This window comes from Schistocerca americana, chromosome 1 (genome assembly GCF_021461395.2).
Source record: "Schistocerca americana isolate TAMUIC-IGC-003095 chromosome 1, iqSchAmer2.1, whole genome shotgun sequence".
In the NCBI taxonomy this organism is placed as follows: domain Eukaryota; kingdom Metazoa; phylum Arthropoda; class Insecta; order Orthoptera; family Acrididae; genus Schistocerca; species Schistocerca americana.
This window is the reverse complement of record NC_060119.1, coordinates 648,576,926-648,598,531: the sequence shown is the minus strand read 5'-3', so window position 1 is coordinate 648,598,531 and position 21,606 is coordinate 648,576,926. Positions and strand designations below refer to the sequence as shown.

Here is a 21,606-nt window from a genome sequence, read left to right as displayed (position 1 = left end):
TTAAGGGTATCTCGTCTGGTCCGGATGCTTTTCCGCTACTAAGTGATAGCAGTTGTTTTTCAATTCCGATATCGTTTATTTCAATATTTTCCATTTTGGCGTCCGTGCGACGGCTGAAGTCAGGGACCGTGTTACGATTTTCCGCAGTGAAACAGTTTCGGAACACTGAATTCAGTATTTCTGCCTTTCTTCGGTCGTCCTCTGTTTCGGTGCCATCGTGGTCAACGAGTGACTGAATAGGGGATTTAGATCCGCTTACCGATTTTACATATGACCAAAACTTTTTAGGGTTCTTGTTTAGATTGTTTGCCAATGTTTTATGTTCGAATTCGTTGAATGCTTCTCTCATTGCTCTCTTTACGCTCTTTTTCGCTTCGTTCAGCTTTTCCTTATCAGCTATGATTCGACTACTCTTAAACCTATGATGAAGCTTTCTTTGTTTCCGTAGTACCTTTCGTACATGATTGTTATACCACGGTGGATCTTTCCCCTCGCTTTGGACCTTAGTCGGTACGAACTTATCTAAGGCGTACTGGACGATGTTTCTGAATTTTTTCCATTTTTGTTCCACATCCTCTTCCTCAGAAATGAACGTTTGATGGTGGTCACTCAGATATTCTGCGATTTGTGCCCTATCACTCTTGTTAAGCAAATATATTTTCCTTCCTTTCTTGGCATTTCTTATTACACTTGTAGTCATTGATGCAACCACTGACTTATGATCACTGATACCCTCTTCTACATTCACGGAGTCGAAAAGTTCCGGTCTATTTGTTGCTATGAGGTCTAAAACGTTAGCTTCACGAGTTGGTTCTCTAACTATCTGCTCGAAGTAATTCTCGGACAAGGCAGTCAGGATAATGTCACAAGAGTCTCTGTCCCTGGCTCCAGTTCTGATTGTGTGACTATCCCATTCTATACCTGGTAGATTGAAGTCTCCCCCTATTACAATAGTATGATCACGAAACTTCTTCACGACGTTCTGCAGGTTCTCTCTGAGGCGCTCAACTACTACGGTTGCTGATGCAGGTGGTCTATAGAAGCATCCGACTATCATATCTGACCCACCTTTGATACTTAACTTAACCCAGATTATTTCACATTCGCATTCGCTAATAACTTCACTGGATATTATTGAATTCTTTACTGCTATAAATACTCCTCCACCATTGGCGTTTATCCTATCCTTGCGGTATATATTCCATTCTGTGTCTAGGATTTCGTTACTGTTCACTTCCGGTTTTAACCAACTTTCCGTTCCTAATACTATATGCGCACTATTTCCTTCAATAAGAGATACTAATTCAGGAACCTTGCCCTGGATACTCCTGCAGTTTACCAATATTACGTTAACTTTTCCTGTTTTTGGTCTCTGAGGACGGACGTTCTTTATCAACGATGATAATGTCCTCTCTGGTAAGCCGTCAGGTATTTTATCGTTTCGCCCAAGGGGGGGTCCCTCTAACCTAAAAAACCCCCGTATGCACGCCACACGTACTCTGCTACCCTAGTAGCTGCTTCCGGTGTGTAGTGCACGCCTGACCTGTCTAGGGGGGCCCTACAGTTCTCCACCCAATAACGGAGGTCGATGAATTTGCAACCATTATAGTCGCAGAGTCGTCTGAGCCTCTGGTTTAGACCCTCCACACGGCTCCAAACCAGAGGACCGCGATTGACTCTGGGCACTATGCTGCAGATATTAAGCTCAGCTTGCACTCCGCGTGCGATGCTGGTTGTCTTCACCAAATCAGCCAGCCGCCGGAAGGAACCAAGGATGGCCTCAGAACCCAAGCGGCAGGCGTCATTCGTTCCGACATGTGCTACTATCTGCAGCCGGTCACACCCAGTGCGTTCAATAGCTACCGGAAGGGCCTCCTCCACATTACGGACGAGACCCCCCGGCAAGCACACCGAGTGCACACTGGCATTCTTCCCCGACTTACCCGCTATTTTCCTGAGGGGCTCCATAATCCGCCTAACGTTGGAGCTCCCTATAACTAATAGGCCCGCCCTCTGTGACTGTCGGGACCTTGCCGGAGAATCGGCCACTGGCCCAACAGGCGAGGCATCCTGTGGTGGCTCGGAAACGATGTCATCACCACTAGGAAGCACCCCGTACCTGTTGGAAAGGGGTAAGGCAGCTGCCACGCGGCCAGATCCCACCTTCGCCTTTCGGCCAGGCACGCGCGAGCCCACCACTGTCCGCCATTCACCCTGGAGTGATGGCTGACCGGTAAGATGCTCACTGCCGGAAGACGCAGCGACATCAGGGGTTCCATGTGATTCCAAGGCCACCGAAGTAGGCATAGGTCTCACCACAGTTGCCCCAACGCCACTACGAGCCGACGCCTGCGCCTCGAGCTCGATGAGCCTAACAGACAAAGCCTCCACTTGCCCCCGAAGAGTGGCCAATTCTCCTTGCGTCCGCTCACAACAACCACAGTCCCTACACATGACTATGTTTACCCTACTCTATACGGTGACAAATTCCCAAGATAATCTTCTGATGAGCTACTCTGATAATCAAGAAACACTCACTGAAATACGAGACGCGAAAACTACGCTAGGTTTTCCCAGAAAAACTATTTAAAAGCTAAGCGCAGCAAATAAGTACAAAAACGCTTTATACAAACAGTACTCGCTGCTGCTGGTGTTCTCGCTCTGGCTGTCACAAGACAACTGCTGATTCACCAAGTGACTAGTGGCTAACGGCCGCGAAACAAACAAAAGACGGTATTAGGGCGCTTTCTGTTCTAAACGATCAAGAAAACACTAAGAAATCTAACACGAAAACTACGTAAAGTTTTATCAAGAACTGTTAGTTACTATGCAGAGCAGATAAACACAAATAGAATCCCTTCCTTAGTGGAAGGTCGTAAACAAAATGCAAAATAAACGCTTTATACAAACAGTACTCGCTGCTGCTGGTGTTCTCGCTCTGGCTGTCACAAGACTCATTTCACTCATATGCTTGTGAAATAGTGAGAAAACTAATGCTATGCTCGAAATTGTTATTTTGTAGTCCATTTCTGTGGAAGCGGCGGACTACAAGAATTCACAGAGCAAAAAAAAAAAAAAAAAAAAAAAAAAAAAAAAAAAAAAAAAAAAAAAACAAGTATTCACTAAAGAACAGTCATTCTGTTGCTTGCCACATGTAAAAATAATAACCACTGCTTTATTATCAGCAATTTTGGAGAAACTAGGTTAACTGCACTCCTACATGTGTATGAGTAGTACTACTTGACCACATGTAAAAATAATAACCACTGCTTTATTATCAGGAATTTTGGAGAAACTAGGTTAACTGCACTCCTACATGTGTATGAGTAGTACTACAGTTCGTTGAATTATCAAACTCGATGCTTGATTTCAACTATAAATGAGAGACACTGCAACTGTCAGCTTCACTTGACACACCACATAATGACAGGTACTCGGTTTTCTGATAGATTGTGTGAAGATGATGCTGTCGTTTACCTTCTGGTAGAGTCCTCAGAGATCAGAAAGAATGTCAAAGTATTTCAGACAAGATAACCATATGGTGAAAAAAGAGGCAACTGATCCTAAATAATAAATGGCGTGATGTCGTCTTCACGCGTACTTAAATCCGTTAAATTTCGGTTATTTGATAATTCACTTAGATTTAAAGGACATCGATCCAGCTAAATACTTGAGGATCACAGTTATGACCAGCTTAAATTGAAACCGTCACATAGATAATGTTGTAGAGAAGGTAAACCAGACACTGGATTTCATGGACAGAACGTTTGAAGAAGCAACAACTCAGCTTATACTACACTTGTCTGTCCTTTTTGGAGGGTTTCTGCGTGGTATGGAACCTTTACTAGGTAGAACTGGAGGAGAACATTGAAAAAGTTCGAAGAGGTGGCAGGTCGTTTAGTTTTATCGCGAAATAGGGAGAGAGTACAATGAATATGATAGGTGAGTTGGGTTGCCAGTCTTTAAAATAAAGGTGTTTTCCTTTGTGGAGAGATATTTTCGCGCATTTGCAATCATAAATTTTTGGCTCTGAAGGTGAAAATATTTAGCTGACTCCTACATCCTTAGGGAGAAATGACCATTGAGACAAAATAAGAGAAATGCGAGCTCACACAGAAATATTTTTTTTTTTTCGGTTGCCCACAGACTGGAATGGTTGAGAAGTAATCTGAAAGCAGTTCTAGAAACAGTTTCCCAAACACTGACGTGTGAATTGGGAAGTAGTGATGTACAAGTAGGTTACTTCCTTTATCACCACATGGTAGACGCTTTTTCAGTTTTCCTGCTGATCCACAAATTTGAAGTTGGGCAAATTGTCTAGAAGACCACCACTACCGTATACAGCATGCTTGCTATTGTGCCTGCTATGCTACTACATGCGTTTGAGAGCTTTGGCATCCATCCAGCTGTTTTGTCAAAGTAGAAACCCCAGCCATAGAACCAGTGCATTGTTCCCCCAAGATCTCAGAACACGCTGAACAAGGAATACATCTGGTATGCTACTCCCTGTAATTCTTCAGTGTGGAAACTCGCTGCTATTTTTCTCATGTTTAAAACATGTGTTATTCTGTTGCATCGTGGACTGACCTACTCTAAACACAATATTGTGGAAAGAAATGTTAAGTGCTCAAAATAACAGATCAGATGAATACCCTTTGTACTGAGCAATGTACCATTAATGTGTTTTTTGATGTCTTAAAACACCAGCCACCTTCAGTGATGAGAATCTTTGTCATAGGCGATTTCAATTGCAGAAACACATCATGGGGATACCCAAAGACCGACACAAATGGTACAGGACTAGAAACATGGGCTGAGGCTCATGACCTACATCTGATCCATGATCTGAAGCTCCCACCTTCTTTTAACAGTGGGAGGTGGAAAAGAGGGTACAACACAGACATCATCTTTGTTTCTTCAAAGGCAGCTTCACAATGTACGAAGACTGTAGGAGAGTCGATCCTCCATACCCAACATAGACCTGTCACATGCACTGCGAATCCCATAGTAGACCCTGAAGATGTACCATTCAAGAAGAGGTTTAACTTCAAGAAAGCTGACTGGAAGACGTTTAGTGAAGAGCTTGACTCAAAAGTGATAAACATTCTACTGCAACCTGAAATGTACGAAACCTTCATCAAATGCGGCCAATAAGTTTCGAGGAAAACTATTCCAAGAGGATGCAGAACTCAGTATGTTCCAGGCATGCCCAGTGACGACAAGCTGTTATTAGAAAGATACCTAACACTCTATGAAGAGGATCCATTTGCAGAAGAAACGATTCAAGCTGGTGAAATGTTGCTGCAAGCCATTTCAGCAACTTGCAAGGCCAAGTGGAGTAACCTGATAGAGAACCTTGACATGAAGCTGAACGGTAGACAAGCCTCGAAACTGCTTAAAAACCTGAGTGGTGACCCTGTAAAATCAGAAGACAATTTTATGAGTGTGACTCCTGATGAAGTGGCAACCCAGCTCCTGCAGAACGGTAAAATAAAAGGAAGGACGCCCAAAGAAGCTCTTCAGCGCGACCCAGAAACAGAGCATTATTTTCTTCTCCATTGCTGAACTAAAAGCTGCCATCTCCGCTTTGAAGATGCATAAGGCTCAAAGTGTCGATGACCTTAGAGTTGAACAGATAAGTAACTTTGGCTGTAAAACGATGGAGTGGCTACTAAGCCTAATGAACACACGTGTCGCCAAACTACACATCCCCAAAATGTGGAAGGAGTCTCGAGTCATTGCAATACTTTAGCCTGGGAAGAAACCAAGTGACCCAAAACGTTGTCAACCTATCTCCCTTTTATGCCACACCTTCAAGATATTAGAGCGGCTGGTACTTAACCGAATCAGTGCCACCCTCGAAATGAAGTTCATCCCACAACAAGCAGGCTTTGGTGCTGGCTAATCATGTTGTAGTCAGATCTTGAATGTAACCCAGCATATCGATGACGGTTTTGAGCGTGGTGAGATTACTTGGAGTCACTTTTGTTGATCTAACAGCTGCATACGACACTGTGAATCATAGGAAACTGTTAAAGAAAATGTATGACCTTACTAAGGACTACCAACTAACATCCCTTATTAGCACCTTCCTTCAGAACAGAAGATTCCAAGTTTCATTACAGAGTAAGAGGAGTAGACGGCGAACGCAGAAGAATGATCTCCTTCAAAGCAGTGTGCTTGCTCCAGCACTGTACAATATCTACACAAATGATCAATCAATACCAGCAAGTACTAGGCTCTTCATCTATGCAGATGACACAGCAGTAGCTGTTCAGGGCCCAACCTTTAAATAAGGAGAGAGAAAACTGTCTCTAGCAATGGATGAACTCTCCAAGTACTATGATGCCAACCACCTGAAGCTCAATCCCAGTAAAACTCAAGTGAGCGCCTTCCACTTACGAAACAGGGAAGCTCAGCAAAAGCTGGACATCACATGGCGAGGAGAGCAACTGAAACACTACCCAACACCAGTCTACCTAGGTGTCATACTGGACAGGGCTCTAACGTACAGGCAGCAATGTCTAAACGCGAAGCAGAAAGTCATTGCTCGCAATGGCCTACTGATTGCCAGCAGCTGGGGAGCCAACCCGCACCTCCTAAGGATTTCTGCACTTGTACTTTGTGTATCAGCCGCTAAGTATGCTGCTCCTGTGTGGAACGCTTCAGCTCATGCTAAGCAAGTCGATATTGCGGTCAAAGATACTGCAAGGATCATCTCAGGATACTTGAAGCCAACACCCAATATCTGAAAGGCCACTGGTACAGACAATGAGAGAACAAAGCAGGAGTATGACAGCCGACATCCTCTGTATGGTCATCAGGCAGCAAGATCCCACCTTAAATCCACTGTATAGAGGTCCCACAACCGCCTAAGAGTGGGCGTCCCCCAATGCAAGATCAACCTGAAGAAATGGGGAATCCTTCCATCGAGCGCAGACACCTCTTGCGACTGTGGGGCTGAAGAAGATCCAAGCCAGCTACTTTTATGCCCCCTATTGGACAACCCGTGCACAATACAAGATGTTTACGAAGGAAATGACAAAGCTATCACAGCTATTTTTTGGAAATGCTGACTGGACACAGAAATGAATGAATGTCTTTAGTAGACATGCTCTCTCAGATAAATACTTATGTGAAGCAATCTACTCTGTGTTTTAAATGTAACCGTCATATACCATCATACCACCTACTCTGATTTGTACGATACCATGATCTTCTTTCAGTACGAAGTATGACCTAAAGGTCCAATAAAAACACAATACAAAAATATTTCATAAAATAACAAAGTTTTTTATGAAAGTGCTGAGGAGCACATAACTAAAACACTAAAACTAATCAAACTTATTTAAAACTGACAACCAGTGTGAAAGAAATAGCCCATTTATCAGTTAGTCGATGTGATACAATAAACTGTCAGACACCATAAAGCACGTATGGGAAATTGTACTTGGAGCGTAAAATCGTCCAGGTCAGGGCACAGCATGACGCAGAAGAAAAATAGCTTATAAACCAGAATTAGAATGAAGTACATTGTCTTATCATAGATACGGTATCTATCACTGCTTATCATTCATCGATCGCTTACCCAAAGTTGTAACTACAAATTTAAACGACCATCTTTGACGGTAGGACATCGTTAGTAAATCATATGTTTTGACTTTTCGTGTGTGTTTGTAAATACGTTCATGTTCTTTAACTGTACTGTGAATTTTCTTTTGAATGTCTGATAGCGAATTTGATTCAGCCACAGAAACCACCGGTTTAATGGATGCACATGTTGGTCAGAGCAGAAGCGAGATTTCTGGTGAAAGACCTGGCAGACGACAAAAGAGAAGACGGAGCACAGAGCGTCGGACTGCTAACGAAGTAAGCAATTACCGGTTTCCGTTTCAAACCCTATGAAGTGATATTTACACATCAATGAGTACCCCACTAAGTGGTCGTAATATCTGCTATTTCACCAGCATTTTTTTTTTGTTGCAGGACGAGAATGGTGCAATTCCCGAAGTCATCATAGCCTCTAGTTCAGCAGGGAGTCCGTCTAATGGCGAATGGCCTAGCGAAGAAGAAGAAGAGCTAAAATATGGGGCAAAACATGTCATTAAGTTATTTGTCCCGGTTTCACTATGCATGTTGGTTGTCGTTGCTACCATCAGTTTTGTCAACTTCTACACAATCAAGGATTTATACTTGTAAGAAATACTGTTATGATGTTGATTTCGTTTAAATAGGTTTTCATATTGCCCAAGAGTAATTTAACAACCCACTAGACCATAGCAACGGACGTGGCGATACCCCTACACTGTAAGAACAACAACTGACACTGATAATTGACAAGTAAAGATGCAGTGAGGGGTGTGCTTTCTTTTTCTTCCTTAAAAAAAAAACGCTATGCTGCACCGTTCCACATCATAATGATTATTGTGAATGGGATCCAACAGTTTCAGCCCGCATTTGGTCTAAACATGGTTTCCCTTCCAACCTTGGCATTCATATCCCGTAGAATAACTTTCACATCATTTTCCACTATAGCATCATATGTGCCCTCGAGCTGTTCATAAAAGGAGTCTTTAGCTTCATCATTCATGTACTCTGCTGGAACATGGGTGCAAATCAATGTGACATTGAAGACTTTCATTCTCAGTCCAAATAGCCTGCTGTATATTGACTCAAAATTTGATATTGCCAAACTGTGCGCACTGCGTACTAGGAAACCGGTTCCAAAATTAGCTGTACCACCAATGCTGCAAAACATTGTGTAATGGTTTGGGTATTTGTCATGTTTCTGAGTGCTCCTGCTCTATTAAGAGTCAATAATACATTCCAAGTAGCCATTCTTAGATCAGTCTGAGTCTGTCATCATTGTAGAGGCTGTCTGATTTCCATATGTGCTCAACATTTTCGTGACTACATACTTTTTATGTAGCCATGTAGTCACCCCTGTGCGCTGCTAGCAGGGGGGCTGCTCCTTTTCAACCCATTGGGGGGCTATCTTTTCTGCCAGTGTAGGTCCCTCCTCTTCCTACAAAGTGGCAGGTTCCTACTGTTAGCCTCTGTAGGCAAGTGTCCCTTCCACTTGCTCTGCCATATGAATAAGCTTTATCTCCACCTTCACTGTCATTGAGAAAATATGCTTATAATACTATGAATCCAGTTTTCCTTTAACACGTCACATTCAGTTTGCGAGTCTGTGATAGCTGTTTTTGCCTGTTCATGTGTAACTTGATTTATTACACATCCCTGAGACTCTCCTTCATGATATAGTTTATAAATCATGGTATATGAATAAATAAATAAATTAAGACTGGTCTACTGGTGTAAGAAATAGACATTAATGGTCATACACTGAATGAAACACACGTGTCTAAAATTCTTTGGAGTCTAGCTGAATAACAAGGAAGGTGGAGTCCACAGACTGAAAAATTGATGTAGAGGCTCAGAGTTCAAGTTTGTTATGTTTTATAGGTAGAAATATCTTTATGTTGTCCTGAAAACAATGATATTGTATTATTTTGCAATTTTTCATCTTACAGAATTCTCATGTTTGGCAGTACACCTAAAATAGGTAGCGTATTAAGCAAAAGTAAGCAGTAGAAATACTGTGTTTGATAGATAACCATTACTTGCAGAGACCTCTGTAAAGATTATTAGTGATATTTGTTTTTTGGGCATTAGGCCATGGTCCAAGGCATAAGTCTCTGCTTAATATTCTGTCTTCTGATGCTGGAGACATCATCAGAGGCTTTAATGGCTCAGAAAGCAGTTACAGTCTCATACAAGCTGAGCAGGCTGAACTGTTTATATGTATCTATGCGACAGTCAGTTCATGGTGTCGTCAGACCACTGCCTAAGATTGCAAAGGCACACTGATTTATGTTACATAGGTTGTAGTGTGAAAGATTCTAAGTTGTTTGTTTTATTTGGTACTAATGTCCACAACTTGTGCAATTTAAGTATTTATTCATTTCTATTAAAGTCGTTTTTGTTCTTTAGAATTTGTATGGTCTCTCCCTGGTCCCAGTGCATGATCTTCTACTGCTGATTTATCCATATTGCACAGGCAACAATTGCTCTTGTGTTCCTTAAGGCAGATGTTAATGCTTCTTGTAATTCATATGTACACTTGACTGAAAGTGCAAGGTATGTTATATACTCCTGTTGTGGCAAGCAGTGCGAATAGGTCCTTTGTATATTCAAATATTCATGAATTCTTCTTGTTGGTTCAAACACTGTACAGTAACATGTTTATTGAGTACTGTTGGTAAGAAAAAAGTTGGTTCTTTGGTGGGGTGTTGGCATGGTGGTTCTCTGCCGAAGATGGGATGGACATGTGCAGCAGCAGGAGGTGGTCCTGGTGAGGGTACAATAACTTCTTGATTACTGTTCTACTAATTATATAGCCTGGACTCCACCATGTAACTGATCCGAAGTGGCTGTGGACAGCCATGAGGCCTCCATGTAATACTGTGGTGCTGTAGCAGCAGGCAAGGTAATGGGCAAAGGTGCAGGATTGCGAGCTGCTTACACAGAGGAATCCTGACACAGCACACTGACTTGATGGTGATGGTGCAGACACCACATGTGGCCTGGTTGCAGTGTGGAGCAAGGCAGCAACATCTTATATTTAGCAATAGGACATAGCGTCCCAGAGACGCGGCAATATCGCTGCCCTGTATGGAAGTCTGGACCGACGGCTGAAAAGCAGTGGTGGGCCTTCTGGTCTGGGCAGACAGGCAGAAGTTCGTGGACTGTGGCTCGATAGTGGCAGAGTTTATAGTGAAGACTCCAGGGCTGCATCAGCACAATTGTAGCTACAACTGACACGTGGCAAGTGCTGTGGATGTCCTTGACGCGCCATATGTCATGTACTCAGCTGGGACAGATGTAAATGCTAGTTCTTAGTAATGAGTCTGTGTAAGGGATGTGTGTTTATGGGTCACCATGAATCATCTGGAACATGGCAAGAGCCAGGCCCTGACGTAATCAGCATTGTGCATTGACAGTGTGGATTTCGGTCAAACTGGATTGGTTTCTTGACAGCTGGCCCCAGGACACCAACACCCAGAATAGTGTCATGGAAGTCTGTCTCTAGTAAAGCCAACCAGTGCCCTTGAACAGTGCAAGGAGATACTTTACCAGTGCTTTGCTAGACACAATTTCTTCAGGTCAGGTTGATCCGAATATTCTGTCTTTTAATCACTAATGCCTCGCATTTGAAGATCGAATGTGATGCGGTTTCCTCGCCCCCAACACATATCCTACATTTGGGGTCTTCTATTATCCCCATTGTATGTAGGAGTTTTCTGAAATTACTGTGGCCTGTCAATAGTCCAACCATGAGTTTAATTTCTCTCCTGTTCAAATCCAGGATTGAGAGAATTCTTGGCTTTGGCATTAATACCGTGCCATGTTTTTGCTTTTGGACCTTAGCCCAATATTCTACATGCTGTCTCCTTCTCCAGTCTTGAAGTTTTATTTTGATCATCACCTTGGAGATTGTCAGGACAGGTTCTGTTCCAATAAATGGTGTCATCGCCCTATCCTGGCCAACCTATCGGTTTGCTCATTACCACTAATCCCTGAGTGACCAGGGACCCACAATAGGTTTACCCTAGTGCTTTCCCCTAGCTCCACAAGGACTTTCTGACATTCTGCCACAATCTTTGATCTTGTTGCAGAGGCTGCCAGTGCTTTCAGGGCTGCTTGGCAGTCTAAATAAATGAAAATGCTGCGACCTCTGTAGCACCTCTGCAAATTCTCCCCCATGCTCTCCCAGATAACAGGTATTTCTGCTTCAAACACAGTGGCCATCTTCCCTAGAGAGATGATGCCCTCCAGCCTCGGCTGCACCCCATATACCCTGGCCCCAACACCTTGGTCTGTTTTCGAACCATCAGTGAACCAGACTATGTCCTCAGTATGGTGTCAAAATTTGTTCTCCCAGAGCTCTCTACTTCCAATTAATACATTTAAAGACTTGTTGAAGCAGTTGGGAGTTGTTATATAGTCGGCTGGCATTTCCTCAACCATACCTATGGTTACCTCACTCAGTATTTTAGTGTGAGATCCTGGTTACCCCAATGAGTTCGAGTTTTTGCCAGTCTTTAACCTGTGTGCTCCAGCTGCTGCCCCCATCTTTACCCACAGGTGTAATGGGGGCATGTACAGCGTGGTTTCCATCCCAGCATTGGGTGTGCTGCTAATTCCTCCTGTAATGGCTAAGCAGGCCAATCTCTTTCTCTCTTTACCTTAGCAAGCTGTTGTTTGTGGTAACATACGTCAAATTTGTTGTTGTTGTTGTTGTGGTCTTCAGTCCTGAGACTGGTTTGATGCAGCTCTCCATGCTACTCTATCCTGTGCAAGCTTCTTCATCTCCCAGTACCTACTGCAGCCTACATCCTTCTGAATCTGCATTGTGTATTCATCTCTTGGTCTCCCTCTACAATTTTTACCCTCCACGCTGCCCTCCAGTGCTAAATTGGTGATCCCTTGATGCCTCAGAACATGTCCTACCAACTGATCCCTTCTTCTAGTCAAGTTGTGCCACAAACTCCTCGTCTCCCCAATTCTATTCAATACCTCCTCATTAGTAACGTGATCTACCCATCTCATCTTCAGCATTCTTCTGTAGCGCCACATTTCGAAAGGTTATCGTCCATGTTTCACTCCCATACATGGCTACACTCCATACAAATACTTTCAGAAACGACTTCCTGATACTTAAATCAATACTCGATGTTAACAAATTTCTCTTCTTCAGAAACGCTTTCCTTGCCATTGCCAGTCTACATTTTATATCCTCTCTACTTCAACCATCATCAGTTATTTTGCTCCCCAAATAACAAAACTCCTTCACTACTTTAAGTGTCTCACTTCCCAATCTAATTCCCTCAGCATCACCCGACTTAATTCGACTACATTCCATTATCCTCGTTTTGCTTTTGTAGATGTTCATCTTATACCGTCCTTTCAAGACACTGTCTATTCTGTTCAGCTGCTCTTCCAGGTCCTTTGCTGTCTCTGACATAATTACAATGTCATCGGCTAACCTCAAAGTTTTTATTTCTTCTCCATGGATTGTAATACCTACTTCAAACTTTTCTTTTGTTTCCTTTACTGCTTGCTCAATATACAGATTGAATAGCATCGAGGATAGGCTACAACCCTGTCTCACTCCCTTCCCAACCACTGCTTCCCATGGATTTTTTCTGATTTGCCAAAGTCACATAAGGTGTATGCTGTGATGGGTCCTTTGAAAGAGGACAGCCAATACCATCCCCATTCTTCCTTAATCCAAGCATAAGTGACACTGGTACTTCATCTACGTCTGCTGATATAGTTAGATACATTTAATCACATTTACTCCTTCATGTTCACTAATTGGAAGTAGTTTCATGCTTTCAAGCATTTATAAAGTAATCATTTATATAATTCAGCAGGTCATTAGTGCCAATACTAATGTTGCCAGTGTTTTCAAGTGTGGTTTCCTGTTTCTCATGCCTGTTCTTTGTTTTACTTTTTACAGTTTACCGCAGATTTTTATGTATTAGTAGTAATTCTTACTAGCTACCATTTCTCAGCAGTTCTACTTTTACTATTACCTTTCATTATATTTTCTTGTGGCTCTTTACATATTCCATACACTATGGATCAGCAGATATCTTCATTTGAGAACTGTGATTTTTTAGGGTGCTAAGAGAATTTTGAGTGCCTATTGTAATCCAGTTACTAGATTTAGTGTCTCCACATGAATGAAATGTGATCAATTTCATTGGAAAGCACATTTCCAAATTTGTCATGAATAACAAAGGGAAAAGGTTATAAGCATTGTTAACACCTGATTGTGAAAGTGCTTCTGACCAGGGTTCTTCACTTAGAATATTTACAAAATTTGCTCAATTTTCCACATAGAAAGTTCATCTGTAGGCAGATGTAATCTCTCTCTTTCACAGAGCTGTCACACATTTGAAAATACATTGTCTGTAAGACTTTCTGTTCTAATTGTTATTTATTTATAAGAAACACATTGCAGTTATGCAATACATTCAGAAATTGCTCCTGTGATGCAGTTTCATTCACAAGGTTTATATTGAAGTCCCTTCAGACAATTGTCTTCCCTTCACAGTTTTCTATCTAAGTTCATGAATCACTTCTGTAACATACTTGTATTGGTGGAACCAATTGGTAACAAATCTAGCAGCACACCTCTGAATTACTTCAATGTCTTCTTTTAATTTCATGTGGTGGAGTATCCAAACAGTCAAGAGGTACTCAAGAATCTGTCAAACAAACATTTTGTACAGGAATATGTACATGTACATGAACTATACTGACACACAACCTTCCCAATACACAGCAGTCAGCCATTTGCCTTCCTTACATCTGATGCTGGGTGTTCATTCCACGTCATGTCATTTTGGAAGACTACATCTAAGTACTTCCAATAGTGGAAACTCCAGGTTAGAATATCAACAATATGAGGAAAAGGTAAAATGCTACTCATTGTAAAGATGGCACATTGAGTTGCAGACAGGCACAACAAAAAGACGGTTACACACTTAGCTTTTGTCCAAAGCCTTTATCAGAAAAGAAAACACACACATGCATAATCGCGCGCGCCCACACGCGCACACACACACACACACACACACACACACACACACACACACAGACAAGCACACCTCATGCACACATGACCACCATCTCCAACAGCTTGGACTGGCATCCTTACATAGGCTGTTGTCATGGTGAGGTCACCACTCCCAAAAGTATTTTAAAGCTACAAGCACCTTATGTCTGTGTCTGCTACAATTGCATGGTGAAATGTCACATTGTTCCTTCAAAGTGTGTATACATCATGTGTCTGAGGCAGAGTATGGGAACCGGCATTGTATTTACCTAGGTGGATGTGGAAAACTGCCTAAAAGCGACATCTAGACTTGATAGTTCACCAGCTTTTATCATTAATCCATAAGGCTGATTTGATCCAGGGCGGCACACGTTCCCATGTTGTGGAAGCATGTACTTTAACATACTGGGCTATCGGGGCAAGTGCTGTGCACCCTTCCTGTCAGAAAGTGAATATACATGTAGAACAGGAGTGGTCCTATCACAGTTCACTGGGAACTATTGAGGTTGGCTTTGTCTCTGATGAATATTTGCCATACGGAAAATGTACTGACCTCTGTTATGCAAAAAAAATATGCTTGGTTTCTGTGAAACCTAACTTCTATTGTTATTTCTAAATTGCTTGCTCGGCTCCTTCACTTCCTCTGCAATCAAACTGATCATTTTCTGCCATGTCTTCAATGTTGGTTTATTTTTAAACATTCTTTTGTTTGTCCTATCAACTTTTTTAGAGTTTAAGATGTCAAATTCACAGAGTTAGTGTTTCACGTAAGTAGAATAATGAACACATAAGGTGGTTGGGGAGAGCTACCAATTAACCTATCTTAAATGCCTGGTAACAAGAAATATTTGTTTGTTGAAGCATATGCTAAGCTGAAAGTTCACACATTTTCCATATTTACAAGAGTTCAGAGCTTCTTATAGATTACTTCAGTCAAATATTTATTGAAAATATGCCTGTTTGTTCTACTCTAGCATTTTATTGTTCTTTGCAGCATTCATAAAATCATATCTAAACTTGTAATTTTTTTCTCACTATAATTTTATGCGGGAGACACATCTGCCATTGAAATTTCATAAATTGTCCTATATTAGGACAAAATCATTATGATTACAGTGAAGTCTGTATAACAATCCACAGTAGTTTTATAAGGGATTAATAAAAAATGGCAGGCTGAAAGATGTGAAAAGTAGAGCTGTCTGCAAAAAAATATTTTATTCATTAAATATTTAAAAGTCTACATCAGGGCCAGTGGTGTACTTACGTGTTTCATACAGCAGTGTTATCGCCACACGCTATAAGGTATGATGGGTGGGAAAAAGGATGCGTCAGCTGCTAGGTCTACACAGTCAGTGAGAGAGCAACAGGCAGATGACGTGTTTCAAAGAAATATTGTCACATACTAACATTAGTTCATCACAACCTCCAAACTGCTAACAAATGTGGAAGGAAAAGGCAAATGTTTTGACAATGAAGATTATGAATTTAATGTATGTTGTGCTATTAGGTCTCAATCTAACCCTAAATTGTTTCAGGCAAATGCCGGGATGGTTCCTCTGAAAGGGCACGGCCGATTTCCTTCCCAATCCTTCCCTAATCCGAGCTTGCACTGCGTCTCTAATGACCTCGTTGTCGACGAGACGTTAAACACTAACCACCACCACCACCACCACCACCACCATCAATCTAACCGCAACCTCATAACTCTTGACGAATTTGGAAAAAATTCACATATGACAACAAAGATTATTAATTTAATATTTGTGAATAAATCCCCTATTCAAATCTAACCAAGGCCTTGGGCTAAGTTGCCGGTATTTTAACTTTTGCATTGACTGGCTTTGGCATCTCTCAACCAAACTCTCACATTCCAACCTAACTTAAACATCGGACTAAGCTACAGATCAATCTTTCTCCACAATCAGGTTTTTTTTTTTGTTTTCACGTTTGTTGGCTTCACCAACTCAAACCAAACTCTCACATTCCAGCCTAACCACTGTGTCGCAATTCATGACACACTTGGAAAAAGGTCAGATGTTTGTGACAACACAGATTATAAATGTAATTACTACTCATTTCACTTGCAGCAATTTAAGCTGTTCTATCAGTTCCAAACCTAACACTAACCTTGTATTTTATCACACATTCAGAAAAAAAATAGTAAAATATTTGTGACAACAATGAAGAAGAGAATGGTTTCTATTTTGGCACCAGATATCTAATGTTTTTTTCTCGCCTCTCATTGGTTACGTGGAAGTGTCATCCCATTGGCTATGCGAAACTGACAATTTGACAACCCATGAGCAGTAGAGAAATACTGCCATGACTTACGCTAGCCCTGATCTTGACTTTAGTGCATTAATTTAATTATGTGTGGTTTATTGTAATAACAAGTAGTGGTTTAAAATTAATGGTACTGACTAATGTACCTATAATTCTTTTCAGGCTTTATACCCCATTTCATGAAGATAGTCCTCATGCGAGTACCAAAGCATGGAATGCTGTTGCAAACTCTTTAATATTGATGGCTGTTATTGTGGTGATGACAGTTCTTCTGATTGTTCTATACAAGAATCGTTGTTACAAGGTGAGGATTTATATTGTTTGCCCCACTCCACACTGTCATGCAATAAATAACTTTAAAATTCCATTCATAAGTGTAGAGAGGTATTTCAGAACTACACGGCAGTGTTATTTTCCGCCCTTTTGTTTGACACTAATCTGTTGCACCATTGCTTTTAATGGGAAAAAGTAATGTGATTACAATAATTTTTTGTAATCTTCTCTACCTTGTTTAACTGGTTAGATAAAAAATCTATTTACCAAGTGGCATCAAGAGAACACACAATATAAATGTTAAGGAATTTTGGAGCCAGTGGCTCCTTCTTCTTGCAGAACAATTGAAGGGGAAGAGAGAGGACTGACGAGGTTCAGGAGATGGAGAGAGTTGGGAAAATTCAGCAGAATCCTGGGTCAGGGGAGACTTAACAGATGGGATGGAAATGGTCTTTCCTTCTCATCTCGTCTCATAAGTCTCCCCCGACCTGGGGTTATGGGCAACTTTTCCTAATTCCCCCCATTTCCTAAACCTCACCAGTCCTTTTTCTTCATACCTCTTCCTTCCCATTCAGTTTTTATTCCAGAAGAAAGAGCTATTGGTGTTTGTGCTATTTGTGTGTCATTGTTTTGCAGCGGCTTGGTGAGTAATTTTTTTATCTATCCATTTGCATTAAATTTTCAAAAATTGATTATTTTTGTTGATGTATTAGCTCTACACTTCATTCTTAATTCTGTTTGCAGGTCATACATGGATGGTTGATAGTGTCTTCATTAATGCTGCTGTTCATTTTTTCATACATTTATCTTGAGTAAGTATACGCAAAAGGTATTAATTATCATGTGTAACATTGATTTCAAATAGTATATTTTTGTCTGACTCTATTACATTTTAAATTGGAATCAGATACCATAAAAAATTATTCTACTTATCTGTTGGCAGTAGAACTACATACAAACTAAACATGACTATTTGCTAGCTTCCACAAATTGAATTTTCTTAATTTGGGGAAGGAAATTGGCCCTTTCCTTTCCAAATATACTATCAGAATATCTAATCAAATCCATTTTGGGGAGAGGATAGCCACAGCATCATGTAACATAAAGACAATATGAAACATAGGAAAGAAGAAAACCAGTAGCCTCATAAATAAGAACTAGTAGATGGCTTTGAGGGTTAAATTGTACACTGGAATCAGATGTGTGTAGCGTGGCAAAACTTTTTAACAAGCATTTAGTGTCACAACATTTTGATGAGTATTCCGCTTATCATCTTCTGCCGAAGTGTCAGGTTCATGACAAGTCGATTCTGCCAATTGCATCTGTCACTTTCATGTCAGTCAGAGCATTCTTGATATATTTTTGCTAATGTCACATCCCATGTGGAGCTCAAAAGGAGAGGTCCATCTATATGGTGCCGTAGGTGAGAGTCCCAGGTATCACACTCTGCAGCCATTCACCCTGGTCATCCCTTGTCAGCAACTAATTGCTGGGGGAAAAAAATCATAGTTTCGCATGATATTAGAGAGCCTTAAAAATATTAATAGTACACAGAGGTGTGATGTTGGGATTATGGTATGTCCCTTACATGCAGAAGATTGTGGGTTCAAATCTTATTATGTGCCTCAAAAGTTTTCATTTTCAAATTCTTATCAAAATGACTTTGATCATTATTTTTATTCAATTCATTGATTTAAATGTAGTTTTTTTCAATTTCAAGTCCTTTGTTACAATATTTAAATCATCGTATTCAATATTTCGTTTTTCTCTAATTTTGTCTTGAAAAAGAAAGGTATGAATCTTTGTGCCAAGTGATATTAATTGTGTTTAACTATCTATCACAATATTTAATCATTTGAAAATACCATTCTATTGTTTAGAAAACAAAAGACAAAGTAATATATGTATGTTGGCTTTGCAATGGTGTCAAAAATGTATTTTTTAATACAAGATGTACACATTTTGGATGGTAATAGTTATACAAACCTTTAAAATACAAATTCTTATTGCATTGTGGACAAAATAGTGCAAATGAAGATTTAAACAAAAGAGAGTATAATAAATAAAACAGAAATTCAAGCAGCATGAGAAATAGAAATAACGAATGCAATAACATGAACGAAAATATAAAGTGATAATACGGTAGAAATTAGCACACAAAAATACATAAAATCTCATGCACAGAGATTCCAAATGAAAAGCAAGAATGATTTGAAGACAGAATAAGAACAGTTGAAATAGTTAATATGATAATTAAAATGACGTGACACAGGATTAGAAATTAAAAAAAAATACATTTAATCCAATTGAATAAACATAATGACCAAAGTCATCTTGATAGAGATTTGAAAATAAAATGTTTCAAATCAACTGAGGAGGCCATAACCTACATCACCATAGATGGTTTCAAAAAGTCTATCCCACGTCTGAGGACCTTTCCTTGTCTGTTTTTAACCAACTCTTTGAGACAGTGAAATTAAGATTTAATGGCAATCTTCTCAACTGCAGCAGCAGATTCCAGCTGAGCTGTGCATGGGTTGTTAGCAAAAAATACACCGGGAACATTCTGATGTGAAAATGACAGAGGCAGTGGGCAGAACAGACTGGCAGCACCAGGGCTCAAGCCAGGACCTTCTCATTCCCCTCCACCCCTCCAGGGTCCCTCCCCCCACCACTGTCTTTGACATCTCTGCTGGAGGCAACCCATTGAGCACTCAACAGGGAAGTCTACGGTCCAGCAACTATAAAGGAACAAACTGGATACAAATGCAACACTTCATCTGAAGGTTATGCATAGAAAACTTGTCGAAATGTTGTGATAATGTGACACCACACTCAGCTGATAATTTGAGATTATTTCATCAGTGAAATTCACTGAGAAAGCTTATATTCCCATTTAATATTTGTTACTGAAAAGTTCCCATTTAATATTTGTTACTGAAAAGTTGGCGTCATCAGGCTCAGTAAGTGCAACCTTGGAATAACTGAGGTCAGCCTTTCCAAGTAACTCCAGTCATGTGCAAGCGAGGTACTATCCAAAATTTTTGGGACTGGTGCTGCCATCTGTTGAAAACCTTACCTTTGGACTAATGGTCACCATCACCCACTAAGTAGCTCCCATCCGCACGTACACACTGGTCCCAGCACTTCTGCCACTGGTCAAACATTTTCTGGAAGTCCTGTTCTTTGAGGGTGTTTATCACCGCCAGCGATGCTTCTTGAATCCTGTCTAGAGTGTCGAACTGATGGCCTTTCAACTTGAGTTTCAGTTTCGGGAATAGCGCAAAGTCACAGGGTGCCAAATCTGGCTAGTATGGTGGGTGGGATACAACCACCATGTTGTTTCTTTCCAAAAAGGTCCTGGTGAGCAAGGATGTGCGACAGGGCGCGTTGTTGTGATGCAGCAGCCAGTTCCCTTGATGCCAAAGTTCGGCCCGTTGTCACCACAAGTTTTCATGGAGCCGTCGCAAAATATCACAGTAGTTTGGTTGGTTGGGACGAATTCTTTGTGCACAATTCCCTTGGTATCAGAGAAAACAATGATCATGCTCTTCACTTTGCTCTTCACCTGTCTCGCTTTTTTGGGTCATGGAGAGCCCGGGCTCTTCCACTCACACACACACGGATGGCTCATGCTCTGTCCCCGAATACTTGTTGAATCATTGTAAGGGTCTCTGTAGCACTTTTCCCGAGATCTGCAAAGAATTTTATACACATGCGCTGTTCTGTTCGCGGATCCATCGTAAAATCACCACACACTAAACACAGAGTAGTACAGAAATCACTGTGGACATGCAACACATCCTCCCAGCCGAATGCCACTCTGCATACTGACTCATCAGATATGCAGCTCTCGCCACCTTGCGGTGCAAAGATCTACTACTACTACTTTCCAGATGGCAGCACCAGTCCCGAAAATTTTGGATTCCACCTCTTATATACTTCACTAAACCAAACAATGTAATGTCCATCGTAAAATTTTTAGACTGAAGATAACCTACACTTATGCAGAAAATAAACATTTCCATAAAAGAGTATTTCTCTTAATTTACCGATTTTAAGTTGTTTATATAATCTGTAATTTATCGCTGGAACATTTCTAGGCATCCCATTGTCATTAAAGAGTGGAAAACTCATATACAGTTCAGAAACTACAAGAGGCACATGCATAAAATATGAGGCTCTGCAGATGGAAACAGTTAACACTGTTAATTTCGTTATATTGTGACTTGGTGATAAATTCAGTTGAGGCAAGCGTACCACAAAACTGTTAAAATCACTAAACAAATCCTTATGTGCAATTTGAATGTTGTGAGACATGGGTGATAAAAGATAATAAATCTGACCTCCTTCAGTTTCTCTCATTTCGTAATGTCCTACAGTGTAATATTTTGAGGTGAGTAGCATGTTAAGTCAAA

At 40.8% G+C, this 21,606-nt stretch overlaps 1 protein-coding gene across 1 annotated transcript in view; it reads left to right on the top strand.

The window, feature by feature from the left end:
• Positions 1 to 7,626: 7,626 nt before the first annotated feature.
• LOC124608089 (presenilin homolog) overlaps positions 7,627 to 21,606 on the top strand; it is a 92,608-nt gene continuing 78,628 nt past the window's right edge. The window contains exons 1-4 of the mRNA XM_047139959.1: positions 7,627 to 7,869; positions 7,987 to 8,195; positions 17,078 to 17,219; positions 17,933 to 18,000. Coding sequence (XP_046995915.1) covers positions 7,723 to 7,869; positions 7,987 to 8,195; positions 17,078 to 17,219; positions 17,933 to 18,000 — 566 coding nt within the window. The 5' untranslated portion in view covers positions 7,627 to 7,722. The remainder of the gene's footprint in view (positions 7,870 to 7,986; positions 8,196 to 17,077; positions 17,220 to 17,932; positions 18,001 to 21,606) is intronic.